This window comes from Eptesicus fuscus, chromosome 8, assembly GCF_027574615.1.
Source record: "Eptesicus fuscus isolate TK198812 chromosome 8, DD_ASM_mEF_20220401, whole genome shotgun sequence".
NCBI classification, from domain to species: Eukaryota; Metazoa; Chordata; class Mammalia; order Chiroptera; family Vespertilionidae; genus Eptesicus; species Eptesicus fuscus.
Genome location: NC_072480.1, coordinates 12,515,115 through 12,536,610, shown reverse-complemented (window position 1 = coordinate 12,536,610; position 21,496 = coordinate 12,515,115). Strand labels below are relative to the sequence as shown.

General features: G+C 38.9%; 1 protein-coding gene across 2 annotated transcripts; it reads right to left on the bottom strand.

Annotated features, from left to right (window-relative positions):
• Nucleotides 1-4,818: 4,818 nt before the first annotated feature.
• CKAP2 (cytoskeleton associated protein 2) lies at nt 4,819-21,222 on the bottom strand. 2 transcript variants are annotated; one of them, XM_008152093.3, is made up of 9 exons: nt 21,113-21,222; nt 20,121-20,205; nt 17,040-17,118; nt 16,068-16,927; nt 15,427-15,637; nt 13,914-14,084; nt 12,670-12,739; nt 6,174-6,429; nt 4,819-5,680 (listed from the first exon to the last, which is right to left on the bottom strand). In XM_008152093.3, exons 1-9 carry the CDS (start codon nt 21,180-21,182, stop codon nt 5,425-5,427), a joined length of 2,058 nt encoding a protein of 685 aa, XP_008150315.2. In that variant the 5' UTR covers nt 21,183-21,222; the 3' UTR covers nt 4,819-5,424. The 2 variants fall into 2 exon arrangements, with proteins under 2 accessions (XP_008150315.2, XP_028017157.2); XM_028161356.2 differs by having other exon boundaries at nt 17,040-17,115.
• Nucleotides 21,223-21,496: the final 274 nt, after the last annotated feature.

The window sequence follows — 21,496 nt, the reverse complement described above, 5'->3', positions numbered from 1 at the left end:
GTGCCTCCGTACCTCAGCTTTTCAGCGATTGTGCTCCTTTCTCTTCTCAGCTGTAAATCTTCCACTGAGCCAGCTTTCCCGTGGTTCTGGGTGGTAGACGTTTTTGTCTTTTAGTTGTGTTTTTGAAATTGTTGTGTGAGGCAGCAGATTAGTTGTTTAACTATGCCGCCATCTTGGTTCCTATTTTTTTTAATCTTTATTGTTGAGTATTACAGGTGTCTCCCTCTTTTTTCCCTATTGCCCCCCTCCATTGTTCCCACCCCACCCCAAGCCTTCATCACCCTATTGTCTGTGTCCATAAGTAATGCATATATGCATATAAATTCTTTGGTTAATCTCTTCCTGCCCCCTCTCCCCTCTTCCCTCTGAGATGTGTCAGTCTGCTCCATGTTTCCATGCCTGTTTCTATTTTATTATCAGTTTATTTTGTTCATTAGATTCTTCGTTTATTTTGATTTTTAGATTCAGTTGTTGGTATATATGTATTCATTGTTCATATTTTTAATCTTTTCTTATTTTTCTTCTATTTATTAACTGCTTTTAAGATTTTCTCTTTGTCTTTAACCTTTGGCATTTTAATTATGATGTGTCTTGGTGTGGGCCTCTTTGGATTCCTCTTATTTGGGACTCTGCGCTTCCTGGACTTGTAAGTCTATTTCTTTTACCAGGCAGGGGAAGTTTTCTGTCATTATTTCTTCAAATAGGTTTTCAAGTTCTTGCTCTCTCTCTTCTCCTTCTGGCACTCCCATAATGTGAATGTTGGTATGCTTGAAGTTGTCCCAGAGGCTTCTTACACTATCTTCATATATTTGGATTCTTTTTCCTTTTTGCTCTTTGGATTGAGTATATTTTGCTTCCTCATCTTCCAAATCATTGATTTTATTCTCAGAATCCACTACTTTACTGTTAAATTCTTGTATATTATTCTTTATTTCAGTTAGTGTATGCTTAATTTCTGACTAGTCCTTTTTCATGTCTTTAACACTAAGATCCTTGAAAGTCTCACTAAGTCCCTTGAAGTTCTCAGTAAGATCTTTGAACAACCTTATAACCGTTGTTTTGAGTCTATCTAATAGTTTGCTTGCTTCCATTTCATTTAGTTGTTGTTTTTTTTAAAGATTTCTTCTGATCTTTCATTTGTGACATGTTTCTTTGTGTCAGAATTTTGGCTGCTTCCCTGTGTTTGTTTCTATGTATTAGGTAGAGCTGCTATGTCTTCTGGAATTGGTAAAGTGGCCTTGTACAGTAGGTGTCCTGTAGGGCCCAATGGCTCAGCCTCCCCATTCACCTGAGCTGGGCACTCTAGGTGTGCTCCTGTGTGGGCTGTGTGTACAGCCTTGTTGTAGTTGAGCCTTGATTGCTGTTGGCGTCACTGGGAGGAGTTGACCTCCAGGCCAATTGGCTGTGAGGACCAGCTCTGACTACAGTGGAAGAGCTGTGGTGTAGGAGACACCCCTATGGAGCAGAACTTGTTTCACTGGGGCTTTGGTGCTCACTGAGTCTGCTCCTTGGGTGTGTCACTTGTGGATGTGTAGAGTTGTAATATGGTGTGGTCTGAAGCTGTCCACTGGGTGCACTGGCTCTGGGGCCTCCCAGGAGGTACAAAGTCAATCACTGTCTGGGACCACCCAGCAGGAGCTATGAATGATCTGCAGATGGCTGCTACTTGTGTTGGGGTTGGAGGCCAAGCCATCTTGGGCCTATTATTGATCAGAAGAGAGCACAATGACGCCAGCTGCTGCTTGTTTGAGAGGTTTTTGGAAAGTCTGAAGCCTGAGCCAGGACAGGCCATTCATATGGAAAAGCCTCTGCAAACAGCTTGGGTGGGGCTGCGAATTGGATGGGACGGGGTCTCAGGGAATTACCAGGGTGGAGTGAACAGTGTGAGCCAGACTGGTGTGAACTCAGATATGGCTGCTCGTCAGTTCTTCGATAGGGGGGGTCTTAGCATAGGAACAATGACCCCTGGAAGCACCCCTGTCTGGGAGAAAGCTGCTCCTGAGTTCTTGCTCTGATGTCAGACAATCCAGTTCTTCCCCATATGTCCCTGGATCCCCTGGAGCCACTGCCCCAGTGCTGGAACTCAGAGAGAGTGAGTCCATGTAAGTTCACGTGTGGATCCTTTAGGAGGAACTGCCTGGGTTTCCAGCAGCCTCCGTGTCACTTAACCACAATCCCCACTGGTTTTTAGAGCCCAAAGTTACGAGGACTTCTCTTCCCAGTTCGGGAACCCTGGGCTAAGGGTCTGGACCCCTTGCTCCTCACAGGAGTCCTCCACAGCCTAGGTATCCCTCCCAATTGAAGAAAACACCATACTTAGGTATTAGACCAGCCATTTCCACACCTCTGCCCCTCCTACCAGTCTCCATTTCTTCTTTACTTCTCTAGTTGTAGGACTTCCACTCAGCCAGCTTTCAGGCAGCTCTGAATGATGGTTGTTCTGTATTTTAGTTGTAATTTTGAAGTGGTTGTGGGAGGTGGCAAGTACTAGTATTTTCGTATGCCACCATCTTGGTTCTCCCTAAAGCTTGATTTAATGACTTTAAATCTTAATTTACTTATTCACTGGAATAAAAAGTTCAGGAACAGTAAACTGAATCCTTGCATATCTGAAAATGTTATTTGTTCTCAAACTTGAATACCTTGGGCATTGAAGTCTAGCTTCACATCCATTTTCTCAGAGTATTTTGAGGATCCCAGATGTGATAACTGGTCTGGCTCCTGAATGTCTTGCACTTGTACCCAGAGGTGGAACTTGTCCTGCTGCTAAAATCTGTGTGCTCCACCCCACCCTTCATTGTTAAGGATTCCTTTATAAAAGTGTCTTGCTTAAAAAAGCCCTCTCTATCCTAAGGAAAAAAATGTATTTTGCATTTCCTTCTAATATACTTAAACTATTTATGCTATCTGGAACTTATTTTTGCAAGTGGTGGATTGAAATTTCTTGTTCTCAAAATGCATGGCTGACTCATAACCATTTTCTCTACTGTATTGAAATGTAAAATTTATCATTTACTAAACTCCCATGTAGTCTAGATGTTACATTGATTTATGTCAATGAAAGTTCCTCAAGTCAATTAGAAAAAAAGCAAGTTGCAGAACCACATGTGAAGTATTGTGCCATTTATATCCAACAAAGCAAAACAAAGTCCACATATGCATGTACTTATCTGAATACACAACTGATATAGGAAAACCCCAGGCAGGAGTCTACTTTTCCCTAGGTACTCTGTTGTTCCATTGACTAGTAATCTTTGCTACCAAAACTTGATGTGGTTGCCCAGTGCCTCATATTTACCTATTTTAGGTCTAACTACATAGAAAAGACTAACTCAGCTCTGATTCCAAGTACCTATGAAAAGGATACTTGGGTACGGAGTCTATTTTGGCCTGTCAACCACAGGGATAGGTAGGTAACATGGTATAAAATGACCAGAGGGGATTTTCTTCACTTTACCCTTCAGAAAGATGAGGTTCAATTAAGTAAATTCTCCATGGCCACATAACTTAAGGTAGGAGCTGAGATTTTGAATATAGGCCTGTTAAACTGCAAAGCTCATAGGTCTATTAAACTTCAGGGCCCTTATCCTACCTAATAATAGACAAATATGCAAATTGACCATACCTTCGCTATGCCCACGATTGGCCAGGAGGCATGGGGGGGGCGGGACTCGGGGTGGCCAGGGTGGCTGATTGGGCCGGCGGGACGCTGAGCCATGGCTGTGCTGTGGCACAGAAGGAGCCTCTGGGGCAGCGAGCTCACGTCCCACCACGGACCATCAAAAGTGGGGGAGCTTGGTGCCTGTCTGCTCAGGCACCAGGCCTTTCAGAAGCTTTCGCCACACCGGAGGCTTCTGAAAGGCCTGGTGCACCAGCGGACAGGCACCCAGCTCCCCCGTGATCAAAAGCGAAAGTGTGTAGGGGACCCTACAAGTGCATGATTCAATCATGCACTGGGCCTCTAGTGTTATAGATATTAACCCATTGTACGCCATAAGCATCTATAAATGCAAGCAGCAGACCTTCCCCACCTGCCACATGCGTCTATTAAAAAAAAAATTTTCCCTAAATTGCAGCCCTGACCAACTTTAAAATCATTTTTCGTGAGAATTTTCAGCTGAAAATATTCAAGAACACCCGAATTGTAATATATTTATTTTTATATATTCGTTGCAAATTGATTTTTTAAAATTCAAAATATGGTGTGTGGGGATGGTTTCCGTCTTGGATGTGTGGCAGTTAACTGGTTAAAAAGCTCAGTGTATAAGCCAACTTCAAGTTTATTTCAAAATGGCATATTTTGTGCCACTTGTACAAAGTATGAAAAGAATAAACTAAAGAATTAAGGTAAAAATTGCCTGGCCAGTGTGGCTCAGTTGGTTGAGGGTCATTCCACACACTAAGAGGTGGCTGGTTTGATTCCCTGTCAGGGCACATACCCGGGTTGCAGGTTCTATTCCCAGAAGGGGGCGTGCCAGAGGCAGCCAACTGATCTCATCGATGTTTCTATTTCTCTCTCCCTTCCTCTATCTCTAAAAATCAATAAAAAGTTATTTTAAAAAATAATTATGGTAAAAATTAAGGTACAATTTTAGAGAAGTAGATTATTTTCAAAAGAAAATAACCATTAAGCACATACTTTTAAGTGTTGAAAACCTGAAGTCAAATTCCACTATAATTTATTTCCAAAGGTGAGGTTTAAATTTATTCACTGTGGTTAAACTACATTTCATATTTGTTGAAATAAATAGCACTGAAACATCATTATATAGATATGTTAATTTATTGTTTACATATTAGGCAGTTTAAAAAAGAACACGAGAAGACAATGGAAGGTACTGTTACACAAATGGAATATATGAACATAAATGAGCCCAAGCATGTGATTTTCAACCACATTCATATTAGTTTTAAAATGATCTAAGCTCTTACAATGGCCCATTACTGATCTGAAAACATGGACCTGGTAGAGGATAAATGCTATTTAAATATCAGTTTAAAGACATAAACAATTTTATTAGTGTATGTGTGTAGGAAGAAGAGAACTGTTTACTGCATATAACTATCATGTTTCAGGGGACATGATCTAACAATTAAGTTTTTATATTACAAAACAAGTTTAAGTATTAGTTATTTTAGAAATACCACTGAAAATAGAATGACATTTAATAATTATACTAAAAGAACATAGTAAACTAGTTGACAAAATTTAGCTACCTTAAAGAAAATCTTAATCTGTTGAGATAGACAATATAGGATCTAGCTATCTGACAAACAGAAGGCAACATCTATTATGTGAATATTATAAAAGAGTTTACTGTCATGAACACTTAGGTAACTTGGCCAACTCCTGAACTAAGACATATGAAGCCACAACAAACACACACCCCAGGAATAATAAAATCCTTATTTCTTATCATAGCTTTATTTCTCTTCTGTTGTTTCAGTCTCCAAATACATCCGGCACAGTGCTGCATTAGGGCGGCATATAAAAGCATCAGTTTCATCCCCCAACTCTGTTAACTGTTCCAATGAAGACACACAAGGATAATGGTCTTTCAACATATCAGGCAATTTAGAAGTCTTGTCTTGAAGTCGCTGAGAACGTCTAACTGGTGTTAGAAACTTGAGCTCTTTAAATGTAGAATTTATTTCGTCAAACTGCATTTTCTTTTTTACACTAAAACAAACAAAAACCCCACAAAATTATTCCCAGAGCTAAAAAAACATGTTACCATTTTTACTTTGTATTTTGATGCTATTTATCATACCATAACTTGTGTTATAATCATGTGATTGATTATCTTACAGAGAAGTACTGGGAGCTTCTTGAAATAAGGAATTTATTCTTCTCTCAATTTTTATTACAACTTGTACACAGTAGATACTTGAATATCTATAGAATTGGCTAATTGTTGAGTTCCAAGTCCTACTATTATCAACAATCAGCAATTAAGATGATGTAAAAATTTTCTTTTTCAAAATGGCAATATTTAGGGAAAAGCAAGCAAATGCAGTATTTAAAAGGTTATGTCCCAATGATATTCGATTTATTTAAAACCATTCTGTTAACAAGTAGTTCTAAACAGAAGCTAGCTCAAAGATTTTAAAATACCATATTTATTATCCCTAAGCATAAAAACAACTCAGCACATTACATTTAAAAAGCTTACCTTTGCAAGTATGGTGTAGTAGACACATTATATTTAATTAAGCAACCTTCCCTAGTTCCTGTGTTGGGGGTTTTAACATCATTGGCTGGATCTTTTGTTTTGTGTACTTGCTCGTTGTTAAAATCTTGAAATACCACATTTCTATGATGTTTCTTTTCCATTTCAGGTTTTCCTGACTCTAGATTAACACCAATATCTTCAATGTTGACTTCTTGGATTTTTTCCTTGGTTGCACAAGCCTCCTCAAGATTTTCTCCTATCCTATCTAATAAAGAGGGAATATGCAAATTAACCATCACGCTCTCACAAAGATGGTGCCCACAGCGGAGGTGGGGTTTCCGTAACACAGTATGGCTGCACCCACAGCGGAGGCCGAGTTCCCGTAACGAGCCTTAATGAGCAATCAGCAGGGACCTGAGGCTGCGTGGAACCAGGCCGGGGTGGGTGACCTGAGGCGGCACCCTTGACTGGGGACCTCAGGCCATGCACCCTGCCTGGCGGGGCTTGACGAGGGACCTCAAGGCGTGCTCCCTGCCCCAGCCTGGGCCGGGGGACCTCAGGCCATGCCCCCCGCCCAGCAGGGCTTGACAGGGGACCTCAAGGTGCGCCCCCACCCTGGTGCTGGGCCGGGGGACCTTAGGCCGTGCCCTATGCCCCGGGTCAGGGGACCTGAGGCTGCACCCCCCCCACCCGGCGGGGCTTGACGGGGATGGGACCGGCCGGGTCTGGATCTCTCCCAATGGGGGTGGGACCGGCTGGGTCTGGGTCTTGCGTGATTTCGAGGCACACGCAGGTGGGTGGGGACTTGACTCTGGGTCCTGTGGCGTGCCCCAGACTCTGACAGGAGGGAGATTTTCATATATATTTTACTAATTTTCTTTCATCTCTGACACTTCTATTATAGAGAAAGGGCAAATAGCAATATTAAAATATTCCTCTAATTCCCTTTTAATGTGCACGAATTTCGTGCACCGGGCCACTAGTAGAAATATATTTATAAGTTATGCTTTTGGTCAAATTTAAATAACAAAACCAGAAAACATTAAATTTATTCATAGTGAGCCAGATTTTAAAAATAAAAGAACCAAGCCATCTCCTAACCATTACTTTTCCTAAACAAATATTGCTGACAACTATTTAACTATCTATATACATATTTTTAATGTTTTTTTAAATCCTCACCCGGGGATGTTTTTCCATTGATTTTTAGAGAGAGTGGAAGTGAGGAGGAGAGAGAGAAACATTGATGTGAGAGACACATCGATTGGTTGCCTCCCACACCTTGACCCGGATCGAGTCCGCAACTGAGGTACATGCTCTTCAGCAGGGAATTGAACCTGGAACTCTTCAGTCCATGGGTGGGGGGGGAGGGGGGTTTGACGCTCTATCCACTGAGCGAAACTGGCTACGGCTATTTAACAATATTTACTAACACTTGTGTGTCAGGGATTATATATACAAATATAAGAACGAAATCATCTCTGTTCTTTAAGAAGTTCACATTCTGTTCTGGCTGGTGTGGCTCAGCTGGTTGGGTGTCATCCTGTGCCCCCAAAAGTTGCCGGTTCGATTCATGGTCAGTGCACATACCCGGGCTGTGGGCTCAATCCCCAGTAGGGGGTGTGCAGGACACAGCTGATGGATGTTTTGCTCTCACATCAATGTTTCTCTCTCTTTAAAAATCAATACAAAATCTTAAAAAAAAAAAGTTCATATTCCATGGAAGAGACATGCTTGAAAATAAAACAAGAAAATGGCTATAATTAAGATAAGAACCATAAAAAAGAATAACTAATTTTGCTTGTAGGACAGAAAGATGGCTAGGGAAGGTGTCATGAATAACATTTATGCTGGGTCTTGAAAAATAAGTACTTAACAAGACCAAGGAAGACAATCTTGATATGAAGGTTTTTTTGGTTTTGTCTTTTAAAAAAAGATATAGTAAGACAACATTAAAGGGCCAGTGTGCTTAGAATATAAAGTAAGGAATATAAAGGTCAGTGGGGAGGAGGTGATGAATTTAGATAAAGAGAAAGGGTCTAGACTATAATGAACTTTATGTGCAAGAAGTTTGATAATATAAAAAATTCATGAGAGACAGATACAATTAGATTTGGTGACAATACAGGATGGTTTAGAATGGCAGGGAATGAAAACTAATAATGTGTGATGGTAACACAAAGCTGTTTTAATAGTCTAAGCAAGGTGGCAGAGGTAGGCAATGAGAAGGAAGAGCCTGAGTTGCGTATTTTTCTGTTAGTAGTTAATAAATAAGTGTATGTATTAGGGGCATCCCTTCAAAAATTTCTTCCTTTGGAGTCTTTAATGACAGAGTAATTCTTTTCTTTCTTTTATTTTTTGGGAAGAAGAGATGGTGTTATGGCGAAGCAGTCGAGAAAGACAAAGTTTAAAATACAACATGTCAGTTGTGAAATACTTGTGAGACATCTGGTAAATCCATCAAACGGAGAGACCTCCAGATTGATTGATAAATTATTAGAGATTTTTACTAAGAGATCTTTCAGTTACATGATAAATGGAATGTTTGGGTTTTTTGTTTGTTTGTTTTTTTGGTTAATCCTCACCAGAGGATCTCTTTCCACTGATTTTTAGAGAGAGTGGAGAGGGAGAGACAACCTGGGACCCTTCAGTCAGCGGGCTGAGCCATACCCGCTAGGGCTGAATGTGTTTGTTTCTTTAGTGAAAAGATGTTGAAGTGGGGAGAGGGAATATGAATTCTTTAGTTTAATAAATATTTAAGTGTCTTAACATATGCTAGACACTGCATTAGCACTGGGGTATAATGGTGAGAAAGGTCGGACACCGTCCTTGTCCATCAAGTTTATGGTTTAAAAGACACAAGACAAACAATCAAGTGCACTAATTATTGCACAGAGAAAAAACAGGGAGCACAAAACAGGTGCATCTAACCTAGTTGGGTCGGGGAGAATAGGTGGCTATCAGGGAAGGCTACCCCAAAGAATGACATTTGAGTTGAGGTCTAAAGGATAAAGAGGAATTAGATTAAAAGTAGAACACTGGCTTGGATAGACCAGAGACAAAATAGGTAATATAGTCCTTTCTAGAAAATAAAAAAAGTAAAGAAAGAAATTTGGAGATGTGAAGGAATGGGAGTGTCAAGAGGCTGGAGTCAGGAATTTACCCAGAGAAGTGACAGGGCATTTTGAATGCAGCGTTGAGAATGGATTAGAGTAAGAGTAGAGAAGCAGGCAAGGTAGGAGACTACTGTTGTAGTCCAGATAGAGCTGTAGGTGATCTTGAATACAGTAATAAGAGTAAGGATGAAGAGAAATAGATGCATTTTAAGAGATGCTTACAAAGTTTAATTGAATTTGATTGGCCGAGGAACAGAGGTGGGGATGTGAGAATGAGACAGTGAAATATAATCCCAAGACTTCTGATGTAGAGAACTTGGCAGTGTCAGTTATTGAGAAAGGGAACCAAAAGAAAGGAGGTTTAGAGAAAAATTGTTTTCAAGTGTGGAAATGTGGGCTTGAGGTATCTGAGAGACTCAAGTGGTGCTCGTCTCTCTTATTATTTGTCTTCTATTTCCCAATGCTACTTGCAAATAATCTTAATTTGTAAAACTGATTTTATATCTAGTAATTACTTAGGAAGCCAAGAGTTTATTGATAGCATTTCTTTTTCCATCTAAAGACAAATATTCTACCTGCTAGAAAACATTCTATAGGAACGATAAGTTAGAAAACACATCGGTGTGTAAGAAAAACATCGATTGGCTGCCTCCTACATGTTCCCTACTGGGGATCGAGCCCACAAGCCCACATGTGCTCTGACGGAATTGAACTGTCAACCTCTTGGTGCATGGGACCATGTCCCATCAACTGAGCCACACCCGCCAGGGCAGAAGCTTTTAAAATGAAATATTTATTTCTACTTTGCGGTCTTTAGTGTGTAAGACACAGGATTAAGTTATTCTTTTTATTAATTTTTAAAAACAAAGGTATAATACTATATAATAAAATCCTAATATGCAAATCGATGGAATGGGGGAACAACAGGTCTCTATGACGCACACTGACCACCAGGGGGCAAACGCTCAATGCAGAAGCTGCCCCCTAGTGGTCAGTGCGCTCCCACAGGAGGAGCGCCACTCAGCCAGAAGCCAGGCTCACAGCTGGCGAGCATAGTGTCGGTGGTGGGAGCCTCTCCTGCCTCCTTGGCAGCGCGGGGAGTGGGCCTAACCCAGCAGGTGGACAATCCCCGAGGGGTCCCGGAATGCGAGAGGGTGCAGGCCGGGCTGAGGACGCCCCCGCAGTGAACAAATGTCATGCACCTGGCCTTCTAGTTGAAATATAACATTATATTAGTTTCAGGTATTTAGCAGTATACTGATTCAGTATTTGTAAAATTGTGAAATTTTTTTCTTTTAATGAGAACTTTTACAATCTATTCTCTTAGCAACTTTCAAGTATACAATATAGTATTATTAACTATAGTCACCATGGCTTATTTATTTTATAACTAGAGGTTTATACCTTTGGATCCTCTTCAACCATTTTGCCAGGTTGGGTTATTCTTAAACTTTTCTCCTTCTTTTGTTTATGGTATAGTAGACTTTCCTGGTTTTTCCTCCTGCTTCCCTGACCATTCCTTCTCAAGTTTCATCATTAAATATAACTAGTACCATTAGAAAAAATATATCTTTTGTATGTTCTCCTAGGGGCATATTAACAGCAACCATCAATTGAAATATTTACTGTTGAACTAAACATACTGTCAGTAAAAGAGGACCCCCTCACACGTAGATATTAACCATTAAGCCATACACATATTAACATCACTGAACAGATTTTTGGTAACATGTAACCAAAACGTGTATAACACGTTTAGAATTTCAGTATAATTTTAAATTTTACATAAAGTTTAGCCCATGACCTAGATCTCTATATTTTAAATTCATTTTGTGTATTGAAAATAAGGATACTTGTAACTAATTTGGAAAGCAATTTAGCAGCAGTCATCAGGAGCCTTAAAACGGTCAAACTGACAGTTTTTTTTGTTTTTTTTAAAATATATTTTATTGATTTTTACAGCGAGGAAGGGAGAGGGATAGAGAGCTAGAAACGTCGATGAGAGAGAAACATCGACCAGCTGCCTCCTGCACACCCCCCTACTGGGGATGTGCCGCAACCAAGGTACATGCCCTTGACCAGAATCGAACCTGGGACCTTCCAGTCCTCAGGCCGACGCTCCATCCACTGAGCCAAACCGGTTTCGGCCAAACTGACACTTTTTATAATTAATAAAAAATAAAATTAGTAAAACAGATACAAGCAACAATGATATATAATAGGTGCTCAAATATTTGTGATTGGCTGATACAGTTATACTAAAAAATTGGAAATAACTCTGTTAAAAAAGGAAACAAATTAGCTTACACTTATATGTAGTGATTTCTCCTCTCATCTAAAATAGTTATTACCCATGGTTAAAGTTTAATGAACTTACTATGTGCCTAGGACTTCGATTCTTATATACAGGTGTGGGCAAAAGTAGATTTACAGTTGTAATACAAGTAAGTAATAATTAATAATACAATAAACTGTTTCACATACTCATACTTTAAACCTACTTTTGTCCAATCCTGTACATTATTTCATTTACTGGTCCCAAGAATCTTAAGATATTAACATTATCCTATTTTACAGAAAAGGGGCTAAATTTCTTGTAAAAGTTTTTAGTAACTAGCATAAACCTATATCTGAATCTAGAAAATATTTACATTTTAAATACCTGACAACTAATGAATCTCTTATCTCCTCTCAATCTATTCCTAGCAAAAAGAATTCCTAAATGAGTGTCTCTCTAGCACAAAACATGATAGATTTTATTATTATTTTTGTTAATCCTCACCTCAAGGATATTTTTTCCATTGACTTTTAGAAAGTGGGAAGGAGCGGGAAAGGAAGGGAAGAGGGAGGGAGAAAAGGGAAGGAGAAAAAGGAAGGAGAAAAGGAGGGAGAGGGAGGGACAGACAGACAAAGAAAGAGATCAATGTGACATCGATTGGTTGCCTCCTGCACCTGCCCGAACCTGGCTGGGGATCAAACCTGCAACCCAGGTATGTGCCCTTGATTGGAAATCAAACCCGAGACACAAGCTGAGGCTCTAACAACTAAGCCATGCAGGCCAGGGCTATGGTAGAATTTAATAAGCAAAAAGTTTTTAGAGGTCTAGTCAAACTGCTTCAATCTTAAGACAGGAAGTTAAGTTCTACAGAGGTAAGGTAACTTTCCCAGCCACTCAATGACAAATTTGGGTTTTGAATGAGACCTCCTAATTAAAAATTCTTACTACAGAAAGCTATTAAATCTCAGAGGTATATCAACAGATGTATGAGAAAAAATTAACCTACATATTAAAAAAAATTAAAAATGATAAAAAACAATTCAGCAAACAAATTTAATAAAGTCACAATTCACTTGAAGTAAACAAAATGAAACTAACTTACCAAATTTAACTTTTTCTTGACTCTTCATTGTTAGAATATCTGCAATTGCATGTCGCATTTCTTCAATAGGCTTGATTTTTTTAAATGAAGAGAGCAGACACATGTAAGTTTATATCCTCAGACACTACATTGTCCAAGTTTAAAATATTAAATCCAGTGATTAAATTTTATATTATAAACAAGGCAGTGGTTCTTAGACCACTTATTTTGCCACTCAAATTGAAAAAATGGCTGTCTTTTCCAATTTATAAAATAAAAATAAACTTAAGGAATGAAATTTCATCAGTTTAAAATTTTCCCCCATAATTTTTCTTAAGGCTTTGGTAACTATTACTGCTTGCCTGATGTGAACAATATTAGTAAACAAGTAGCAAATTAATATTATTAATATCTATTAAAGAGCTGATTACATTTAAGTTTACATAACCTTTATATTAAGTTTATTTCTTTTCTCCTCATTTGAGTACATAGTTATATTTTTGTGTTTCACATGGTATTAAATGCATCTTTGAACAGCTCAAGGTTGAAATATTCAACAGTTCACTAAGTGTCCATTATATGCCAGATATTATGAGCACTTCCCAGGCACCATGTCTGCTAATGCAACATATTCAAGATACTATATAAAATTCAAGATATTATATAAAAGGTATGCTCTGGCTCATATTCTTAGTTGTAAAAGGTCAAATAGCATTTGTTGGCTTTTTGCTGATATTATTATGAGTAGACCTTTCTTAAGGAAAGGCTAAGGCTAAAAAAAAGAATTTGAAAAAATTATTTGTAAACAATCTTCAAGTATGTATTTTTGAGAAACTCATCCAAAGAAAATACATTTTAGGAACATTTGCCCATAAAAACAAAAACAAAACAAAAAGCCAAACTAACCAAAAAGCCTCAATACAATTTAAAAATAAATTTTAGTATTTAAATTAAATTTCACAGATTTCTTAAGTAGGAAATGTGCAAAATGACAAGATGTGCTAAAATATTTCTCCCAGCAAGCTTCGTTAAATGTACATTTCAGCTTACAGTATATCCATTTTCTAAAATATGATTATCCCTAGCATGTGAGCAAGTTTTAAAAGGCTGAGAAACAGGTTTTATAATATGCAATTCTTATGGCTTTTATCATTCACTACTTCTATATGTATATAAAACCACAATTTTATTAAGTTATGATGTGATATGTCTCAAATAATTCTAAATAATTTACATGCACTGTAATTAATAAGTTTTAATTTCACCTGAGCTCCTGCCAGAATGGCCTTCTCAAAGATTGAGATAATATTTTCAACAGAACTTGTGAGTGATTCAACACGTGCAAGGCATATCCAATACTTAACAAGTTTTTTGGCGTCTGGAATATTTTTAATCAGGTCATTCAGTGTGTCTAATACTTCTTCTTTTGGGCATCCCTAAAATGTCAAGAAATAAAGCGAGTGTTACCTTTTAGCATACAAAGTATAAGTAATTAAGCTCACTATAATAAAAATCAATGATAGAAAAAGTTGATGGAAAATTGTTCATAAAACTATCCACTATTATCCTCTTCACTCCAAATTTATTCTGAATGGCTAGTATGAGGCATATTGGTCATAAGTACAAGGCAAAAGAAAATAATACACTAGTTGAGAAAAATATTCGTAAAAAAACGACTAACACTCTACTTGGTCTTGATATTTATCCTTTTATCGTATGTATTGTAGATTCCACTTGTTAATATTTATATATTTTTGTATCTACCAAGTGTTTCTGAGTGAAAATAGCTCACAGGTTTTAAAATTATATTTGTCAGGTTTTGATATTAAGGTTAAAATGAATCTGTAATGGTTTATGTAAGTAAGAGTTATATATAGTTAAGTAGCAGGGTAGAAAAATTCCATAGTATCAATAAAAAACTCCAGCTAAGCAGATATAAGAATAGAATCAGTTTCCCTGATTGTAATTTTCATTGGTCCTCAAAACTACAAAATGTTTAAAGATGCTCATGAAGACTAAAGTTTGAAATCATACTCTGTATATTCAGTCTTGCTCTGGAACTTAGACAGTAGTGTATGACCAAAGCAAGATTAAAGAGTAGTTAGGAAATAAAGAAAACATTCTGGTGTTAATTATTATAGTCTGTCAAATTTTGGTCCAACAATAAAATACAATAAGTTCTAGATCATAATGATATTGGGTGAGATTAATGAAAGTGTTTGAAAATATTTTAGTCAATTTGAATTTAACCTGTGATAATAAGGACTAGTTTGTATTGCTAGACTTAGTAAATTATTAACACCATAGAGGAATACAATATTTGTAACTCAAGTAAAAAAATCTATTCCTTTGACATATTTCTGTGAACTCAATGAAAATGTAGTTCATTTTATTTTATTTTAAATATATATTTTTTTTATTGATTTCAGAAAGGAAGAGGGGGATTGAAACATCAATGATGAGAGAGGATCACTGATCGCTGCCTCTTTTACGCCCCCTACTGGGGATCGAGCCTGCAACCTGGACATGTACCCTTGACTGGAATTGAACCCGGGACCCTTCAGTCCGCAGGCCAACGCTCTATCCATTGAGCCAAACCGGCTAGGGTGAAAATGCAGCCCATTAAAGGCCAAAGAGAAATAATCTCATAATTAACAGTAAGTCTACATAACACCAGTGACACATTACTTGGTAAAAAAGACTGACAATTAATGGGATATTTATGAAGGTAATTTGCAAACTATAAACTACTAAACAAATATAACATAAAGACACTACCTCATTAATCAGGTTTAGGCATTCAGAAAATGTCTTGTTTACTTTTTCAGTAAATAATCTTTGTTCATCTTCTTCTGCCATGGTAGTCCAAAATGACCCAACTTGTTTTTCATTCTGTCCTTCAGGTTCAGGTTCAGGTTGGGTTACTACTGAGCTAGGAGGCCTTTTCAGCATTTTTCCTTTGCTAGCTCTCCACTCACTCAGACGAGCTCTATAATTATAAGTAGTACATTACTGTGATATTGCTGATAGCATTGTCAAATAGAGGAAAAGTTAAAAAATATTTCAAACCTTTAAGTAGTTCCATGCTAGTGGCAAGACATGGTTCACAAATTCAAAGAAAAAAAATTTAAAAATATCAAAGTGAATTATATGCTCAAAGACATAAGAAAGAATTTTTAAATGGATAGGTTATAAAATACTTCCAAATTTCATTAAGAATTTTAACTGATGTTACATAAAACAATCTAATAAAACACAAACACAATAACTCAGGTCATACTGTTCCACAATATAAATTTGCTTAAATTTGTCTGCACATGACAGTAGAGAATACACACAAAAAATTTTTAATACATTAAAGGAAGTTATAAACCAAATCACAAATTTGAAAATTCAGCTAATGAATTACAACTACTTACTTTCTTTCTTCTACAGTTTCTTTGGGCTGAGCCCTTCTACTGTTGATAGTTGCTTTTGCTATAGTATGCCTGCACTGGTCAATGGTTTTTGACTTTTCTATCTGTTTGATATTAGAAGATGAAGCAGGCCTGGCTATCATTTCAGATGTGATGCTTCTTGATACTGTCTTATTTCTTTTTACTTCCTGAGAAGAAATGGTTTTGACACTAGATAAAACTGTATTTAATTGTAGTAATTCTTTCTCATGAGACCCTTTCCGAACTGTTACATTGGCAATGCCTTGTTTCAGGGATTCCTGGGCATTATGAGTATTACTGTGGTGACTTCTAATAGGAGGACGTAAAAGTTGTTCATTCTGAGATGCAGCCCTCACAAATTTAGTCGTCATATTTGAGGCTCTGTGACTTTTTGCTATTACACTGCTGGTGTTCACAGGCTGAGGTTTTGCGGCCTTAGAGATAGGAGTTGAAAGTTTTGTTGTTGTTGTAGAATGCTCATCTTTGACTTGTACAGGCTTTCTAAATGAATTAACCTTAGATTGAACAATTTGGCCACGATAAGATCCAAGCACAGGTTTCTTGAGCACGTTAGCATCTTGCTTTGGTTTTTCTGTAGTCACTTGTTTCTTTTTATTATTGTTTTTAATGTGAAATGCTTGGCTTAATGTCATACGTTGACCTTGGCGATCATTTGTAATTGGTAACAACTGCAGAGTTTGATTATTATTCTCCAAGTTATATGTATCAGTGTCTATAGTTGAATTGGTTAATTCATTAGAAGGTTTTAACGGAATACAATTTTTTTCCATTGTTATATTATTTTTGCTCCTTGTAGGTCTATGGATATTTTCTTTATCAGCCTAAAAGAGTAATTTGAAACAAATTAGTATTTCAGAATTCATTTCTTTCAGAAAGAGTTTAAGAGAAGGAAAGGGGAAAAGGAACAGTTTTGAGGACTATGTCCTATCTTACCATTTTTGTCTTAAGTTTCAGAACTTTTGTCTCTTCTTGGACCGGGCCCTCAGATGTCATCATTCCCTTGTTTCTACTACTTAAAAAAATAAAAATAAAAGAATTTTTAAACCCCATACCAAAAAGGTTTCCTTTTTTTTGGAAGGAATGGAAAAATATTAACTATTACCTGACTTCATAATTTTAAATTGACCTAAGAACTGAGAGATTTGTCATACGCAACTTTTATTTGACTTAAACTCCTTTTTACATATTTAAGCTGATTAGTACAGACTGTGAGAATCTTTTAGCAAGGAAAAAACAGGGTCAATTAGATGCCATTGATTCTAAGATAAAACTCAAGTTCAGAGATGTAAAAATGGGAAAAAAGTATATTTTCGCATAACAAATTTACAATCTATATAGCTGATTATTATGGTTGTTATGCCTTTCACATCTATTTGCTTAACATCTATTTGCTTAGTCTGCTTGAAGAAGCAGAACTTTGAAACAGCTTGTACTACCCATTTTCAATGATGGCAGAGAAGGATCAAGATGTGCTCCTGAACTGGGTATACTGGTAGCTAGCTTCTGAGTGTAGGTGCTTCTCATTCCTTCCAAGCATTGCCAGTGGCCTAGAGCACAGCAACATTTCTCAAGTTTAAGCTCCTGTATTCAATTCCTGATGGCAAATACTCCTCTTGTTACTACCTGGCCTGCTGTTTAGTGTGGGTGGGAGATGATGCTCAGGGTCAACCTGCCAGGTTGCTCCCAATGTGGTACCTTCACTAATAAGACCACTTATTGATCTCAGATTCTATTACTTCTGGGCTTACAATATACTGTGATACTATCTCACTGACAAAATTAGAAGCAATCTTAATTTTTTTGGTTAATCCTCACCTGAGGATATTTTTCCCATTGCTTTTTTTTAGAGAGTGGAAGGGAGAGGAGCAGGGGAGAGAGAGAGAAAGGAGAAAGAGAGGAAGGGGAAAAGAGAGGGAGGGAAAGAGGGAGGGAGGGAGGGAGGGAGGGAGGGAGGGAGGGGGAGAGGGGGAGAGAGGGAGAGAGGGAGAGGGAGAGAGAGAGAGAGAAGAGAGAAACATTGATGTGAAAGGAACATACTGATTGGTTGCCTCTTGCACACGCCCCAACTGGGACTGGGGATTGAACCTGCAATCCAGATATGTGCCCTTGACCAGAAATCGAACTCAAGACCCTTCGGTGCATGTGCCAACACTCTAATCACTTAGCCACACTGGTCAGGGCTAGAAGCAATCTTAGTAACAATTAACCTATTTTTCCTCCACCAAAGACTACCAGCCTGTCTCTGGTACACTCTTCCTTCCAGTCTAAAGCATGAACCTACAACATGCCGATTTAGGGTCAAACTCTCCATTCCTACACCTGTGTTCCCCATTTCAATATATGGTTTCACTATAGACTCAGTTATCTAAATCAAAAGCCTAAGATCATTCTTTTGTTTGTTTTAAACAAGGAACTGTGGGATTTATGAAAATGTTTATTCTAAAGTAAAGCAACATAAATGTGAAGTTAAAAGCTTAAACATTTTTTATTTGGAAATAATGGCAGACTTACATAAAGTTGCAAAATTATAAATAGTTCAAAGAATATCCATATATTCTTTACTCAGATTTGTCTACTGCTAGCATTTTATCCCACTTGCATTTTCATTTGCACTCTTTCTGAACATGTGCATGTGTGGAGTACATACAATTTTTATTATCATTTTAATATAAGTAAACAGACTCAAAGAGACCAAGTACCACCCCCCCCCGCCCCCGCCCTGAGGTTTATAATTATAATTATAGTGGCAGACTTAGGTGTTCCAGCCCAGTCCTTATCACTCTAACCTCATACTCTTAAATTGCACAAAGAGCCTGGAAGAATGCCATACCAGTTATTTGAAAAGAGTGAGGGGACCTTTTGACTTTCTTCTTTATATACTTTCAGGGTTTTTGTTTTAGTCACAACCATGTACTATTTTAAAAATTTTAACAAAACAATACAAATATATTCCTATGGATCACTGAGACTACAACAAATGATTTCCAAACATTTAGGAGGGCCGCCTCCCAAAGAACAACACTCCCCGACCCCACACATACACTCCAAAACCTTGTAAATTATACAAAGACTGGCCTCTGTAGAACTGTATAAACCATGTCAATATTTTGATAAAAATACACATTTTGCTTTAAAATTGTTTCCTCTTAGAGTGTGAATTTACACAGGAAATGGTGATCTGATGCCGCACAATCCAGTAAGGTAGCCACTAGCCACTTACAATGTGGCTAATCCAAATTGAGGTGCGCTGAAAGTATTAAAAACAGACCCAGATTTTGAAAACTTAATACCAAAAAGAATATAAAATATTTCAATTTTAAAGTATTACATGTTAAAATGACAACACAGGAAATGTTGCATTAAACAAAATGTCATTAACCCATTGTACCCCATAAGCGTCTGTAGACACAAGTGGAGGACCTTCCCCACCCACCACGCGTGTCTATTAAAAAAACACGTTTTCCCTAAGTGGCAAGCCCTGATAAACTTTAAAATCTTTTTTTTTTTTTTTTTGCATGAATTTTCGGCTGAAAATATTCAAGAACACCCGAATTGTAATATATTTATTTTTATAATATTAACTGCAAATTGATTTTTTAAATTAAATTCAAAATACCGTGGCGTGTGGGGATGGTTTTCGTTTTGGACGCGTGGTAGTTAACTGGTTAAAATTCATTTCAGCCCAACTGGTGTTGCTCAGTAGTTGAGAATTGAGCCATGAACCAAGAGGTCACTTGATTCCCGGTCCGGGCACATGCCCAGGTTGCAGGCTCGATCCCCAGAAATCAATGATTCTCTTTCATCATCGATGTTTCTCTCTCTCTCCCTTCCTCTTTCTTTAATACCAATAAAAACATATTTAAAAAAAATTCATTTCACCTTAAAAAAACTTTAAAAATGTAGCTACTAGAAAATTTTTAATTACACATGTGGCTTACATTACATTTTTATTGGAAAGATCTAAGTTTTACCAATCGGCAAAAGAAGGTGTTTTGCTTTTTTTTTTTACCTCACCTGGAGAATTTCTGATTTTCCTGTTTGTATGCAAAAAAGGTTTTTCTTTTTAACAGATGCTCCTTGAGTTTTTGTTTTCTTTGCTCTGAATAACAAAACAGCTACAAGTCAACATTAGTTACAATAACATCAAATAAATATTGACTAAATGAAGATTTTCAATTCGACAAATGTTCTACTTAACATCACATCTTATAGACAGCAGAAAATGGCCCAGCATTTAGTGTTGCCTTTGGAAAACCTTACTATTACAAGGCTGTTATTATATGGTTGGTCCCACAACCACTCTGCACAAGAATCGCATGACCTTCTATCCTGAAATGAAACATCTGGAGAACATAATTTTCAACATATGGTTACTGAAAGGCAAGCTTTAGGAAACAAACTGGGAGAGGTGAAGACACCAGACTCCAAATTTTAATTTACCCTAGTTGAGCTGGGTGACATTTCCTTGTTCTGTTTTCCCAAGTGTCGGCCAAAGAAATAACCCTATGACTTCTGAAGACCTAGCCAACCCTCCATTTCCATCACGTCCAGGGCGTTACTCAGGGCGCATCCGAAGAGACAATCCCATCGCGAGGCGTTGACTCCCAGCTCCGGAGGTGGGGCCGCCCCGAGCGGACGCGTTCGGTTCTCCGCGCCGACGAAGCCCGGCCCCGCGGGCCCCGCCCCACAACGCCGGTTCCGGCCGCAGCCCCGCACGCGCCCCCTCGGTAAACGCCGTCCTGACAGCCGGCCGGCCTCGGCCGCCAGGGGCTCACGCCGCGCCGGTAAGGGCTGCAACGCGAAGCGACCGACCCGCAAACTGCCGCCGCGGGGCGGGTACCACTCGGGCAAGAAGGCAGCTGCGGGCGGCCGAGTGCCCCGCGGAGCGTCAGGGCTGCAGCTGGTCTGCGGACCCAAGGTCCTGACCGTTGGGCGTCCCTTCCACCCCCAGCCCGGCTGCCCCGTCCCCTCGCCGGGTGGCGCGGCCCTCGCCCCGCGGCCCTCACCGCTGAACGCGAGCTGGGCCCTCTGGCTCGGGGGAAGCTGCAGGTCGCCTGGAACCGCTGGGGCGCTCATCGCAGGGCGCAGGCGGAGGAGGCGTCTCCGATGGCCGCGCCGCGATCCCTCACTCTAAAGCCCGCGGCGCGACGCACGGCGGGAGAGGCGCGGCCGCCGCCTCCGCCCATTGGTGCCGGCGTGAATTGAATGGGCCAATGGGCGCAGGGGGCGGAGCCTGCGGCGGGTCGTGGGTCTGCGGGTTTCTGTTAGGGCGGCCCTGGCTGAATCCCAGGTTTTCAAACCAAAACAGCGCTGTCTCGGACCGCGTTGGCGGCTGCCTGCCTGCAGAGTCTCTGCTATACAGCAGTAGGACTAGCAGTTACACACCGACA

What these genes read in the sequence shown, in the direction of transcription:
- CKAP2 (XM_008152093.3), bottom strand. Translation starts at nt 21,182, where the DNA reads ATGAGCGCCCCAGCGGTTCCAGGCGACCTGCAGCTTCCCCCGAGCCAG. An exon ending in GGCCCAGCTCGCGTTCAGCG is followed by an intron (nt 20,206 to 21,112) that starts GTGAGGGCCGCG and finishes TTTGTTATTCAG; the next exon opens with AGCAAAGAAAACAAAAACTC. An exon ending in CCATTCTGGCAGGAGCTCAG is followed by an intron (nt 12,740 to 13,913) that starts GTGAAATTAAAA and finishes AAAAAAATCAAG; the next exon opens with CCTATTGAAGAAATGCGACA.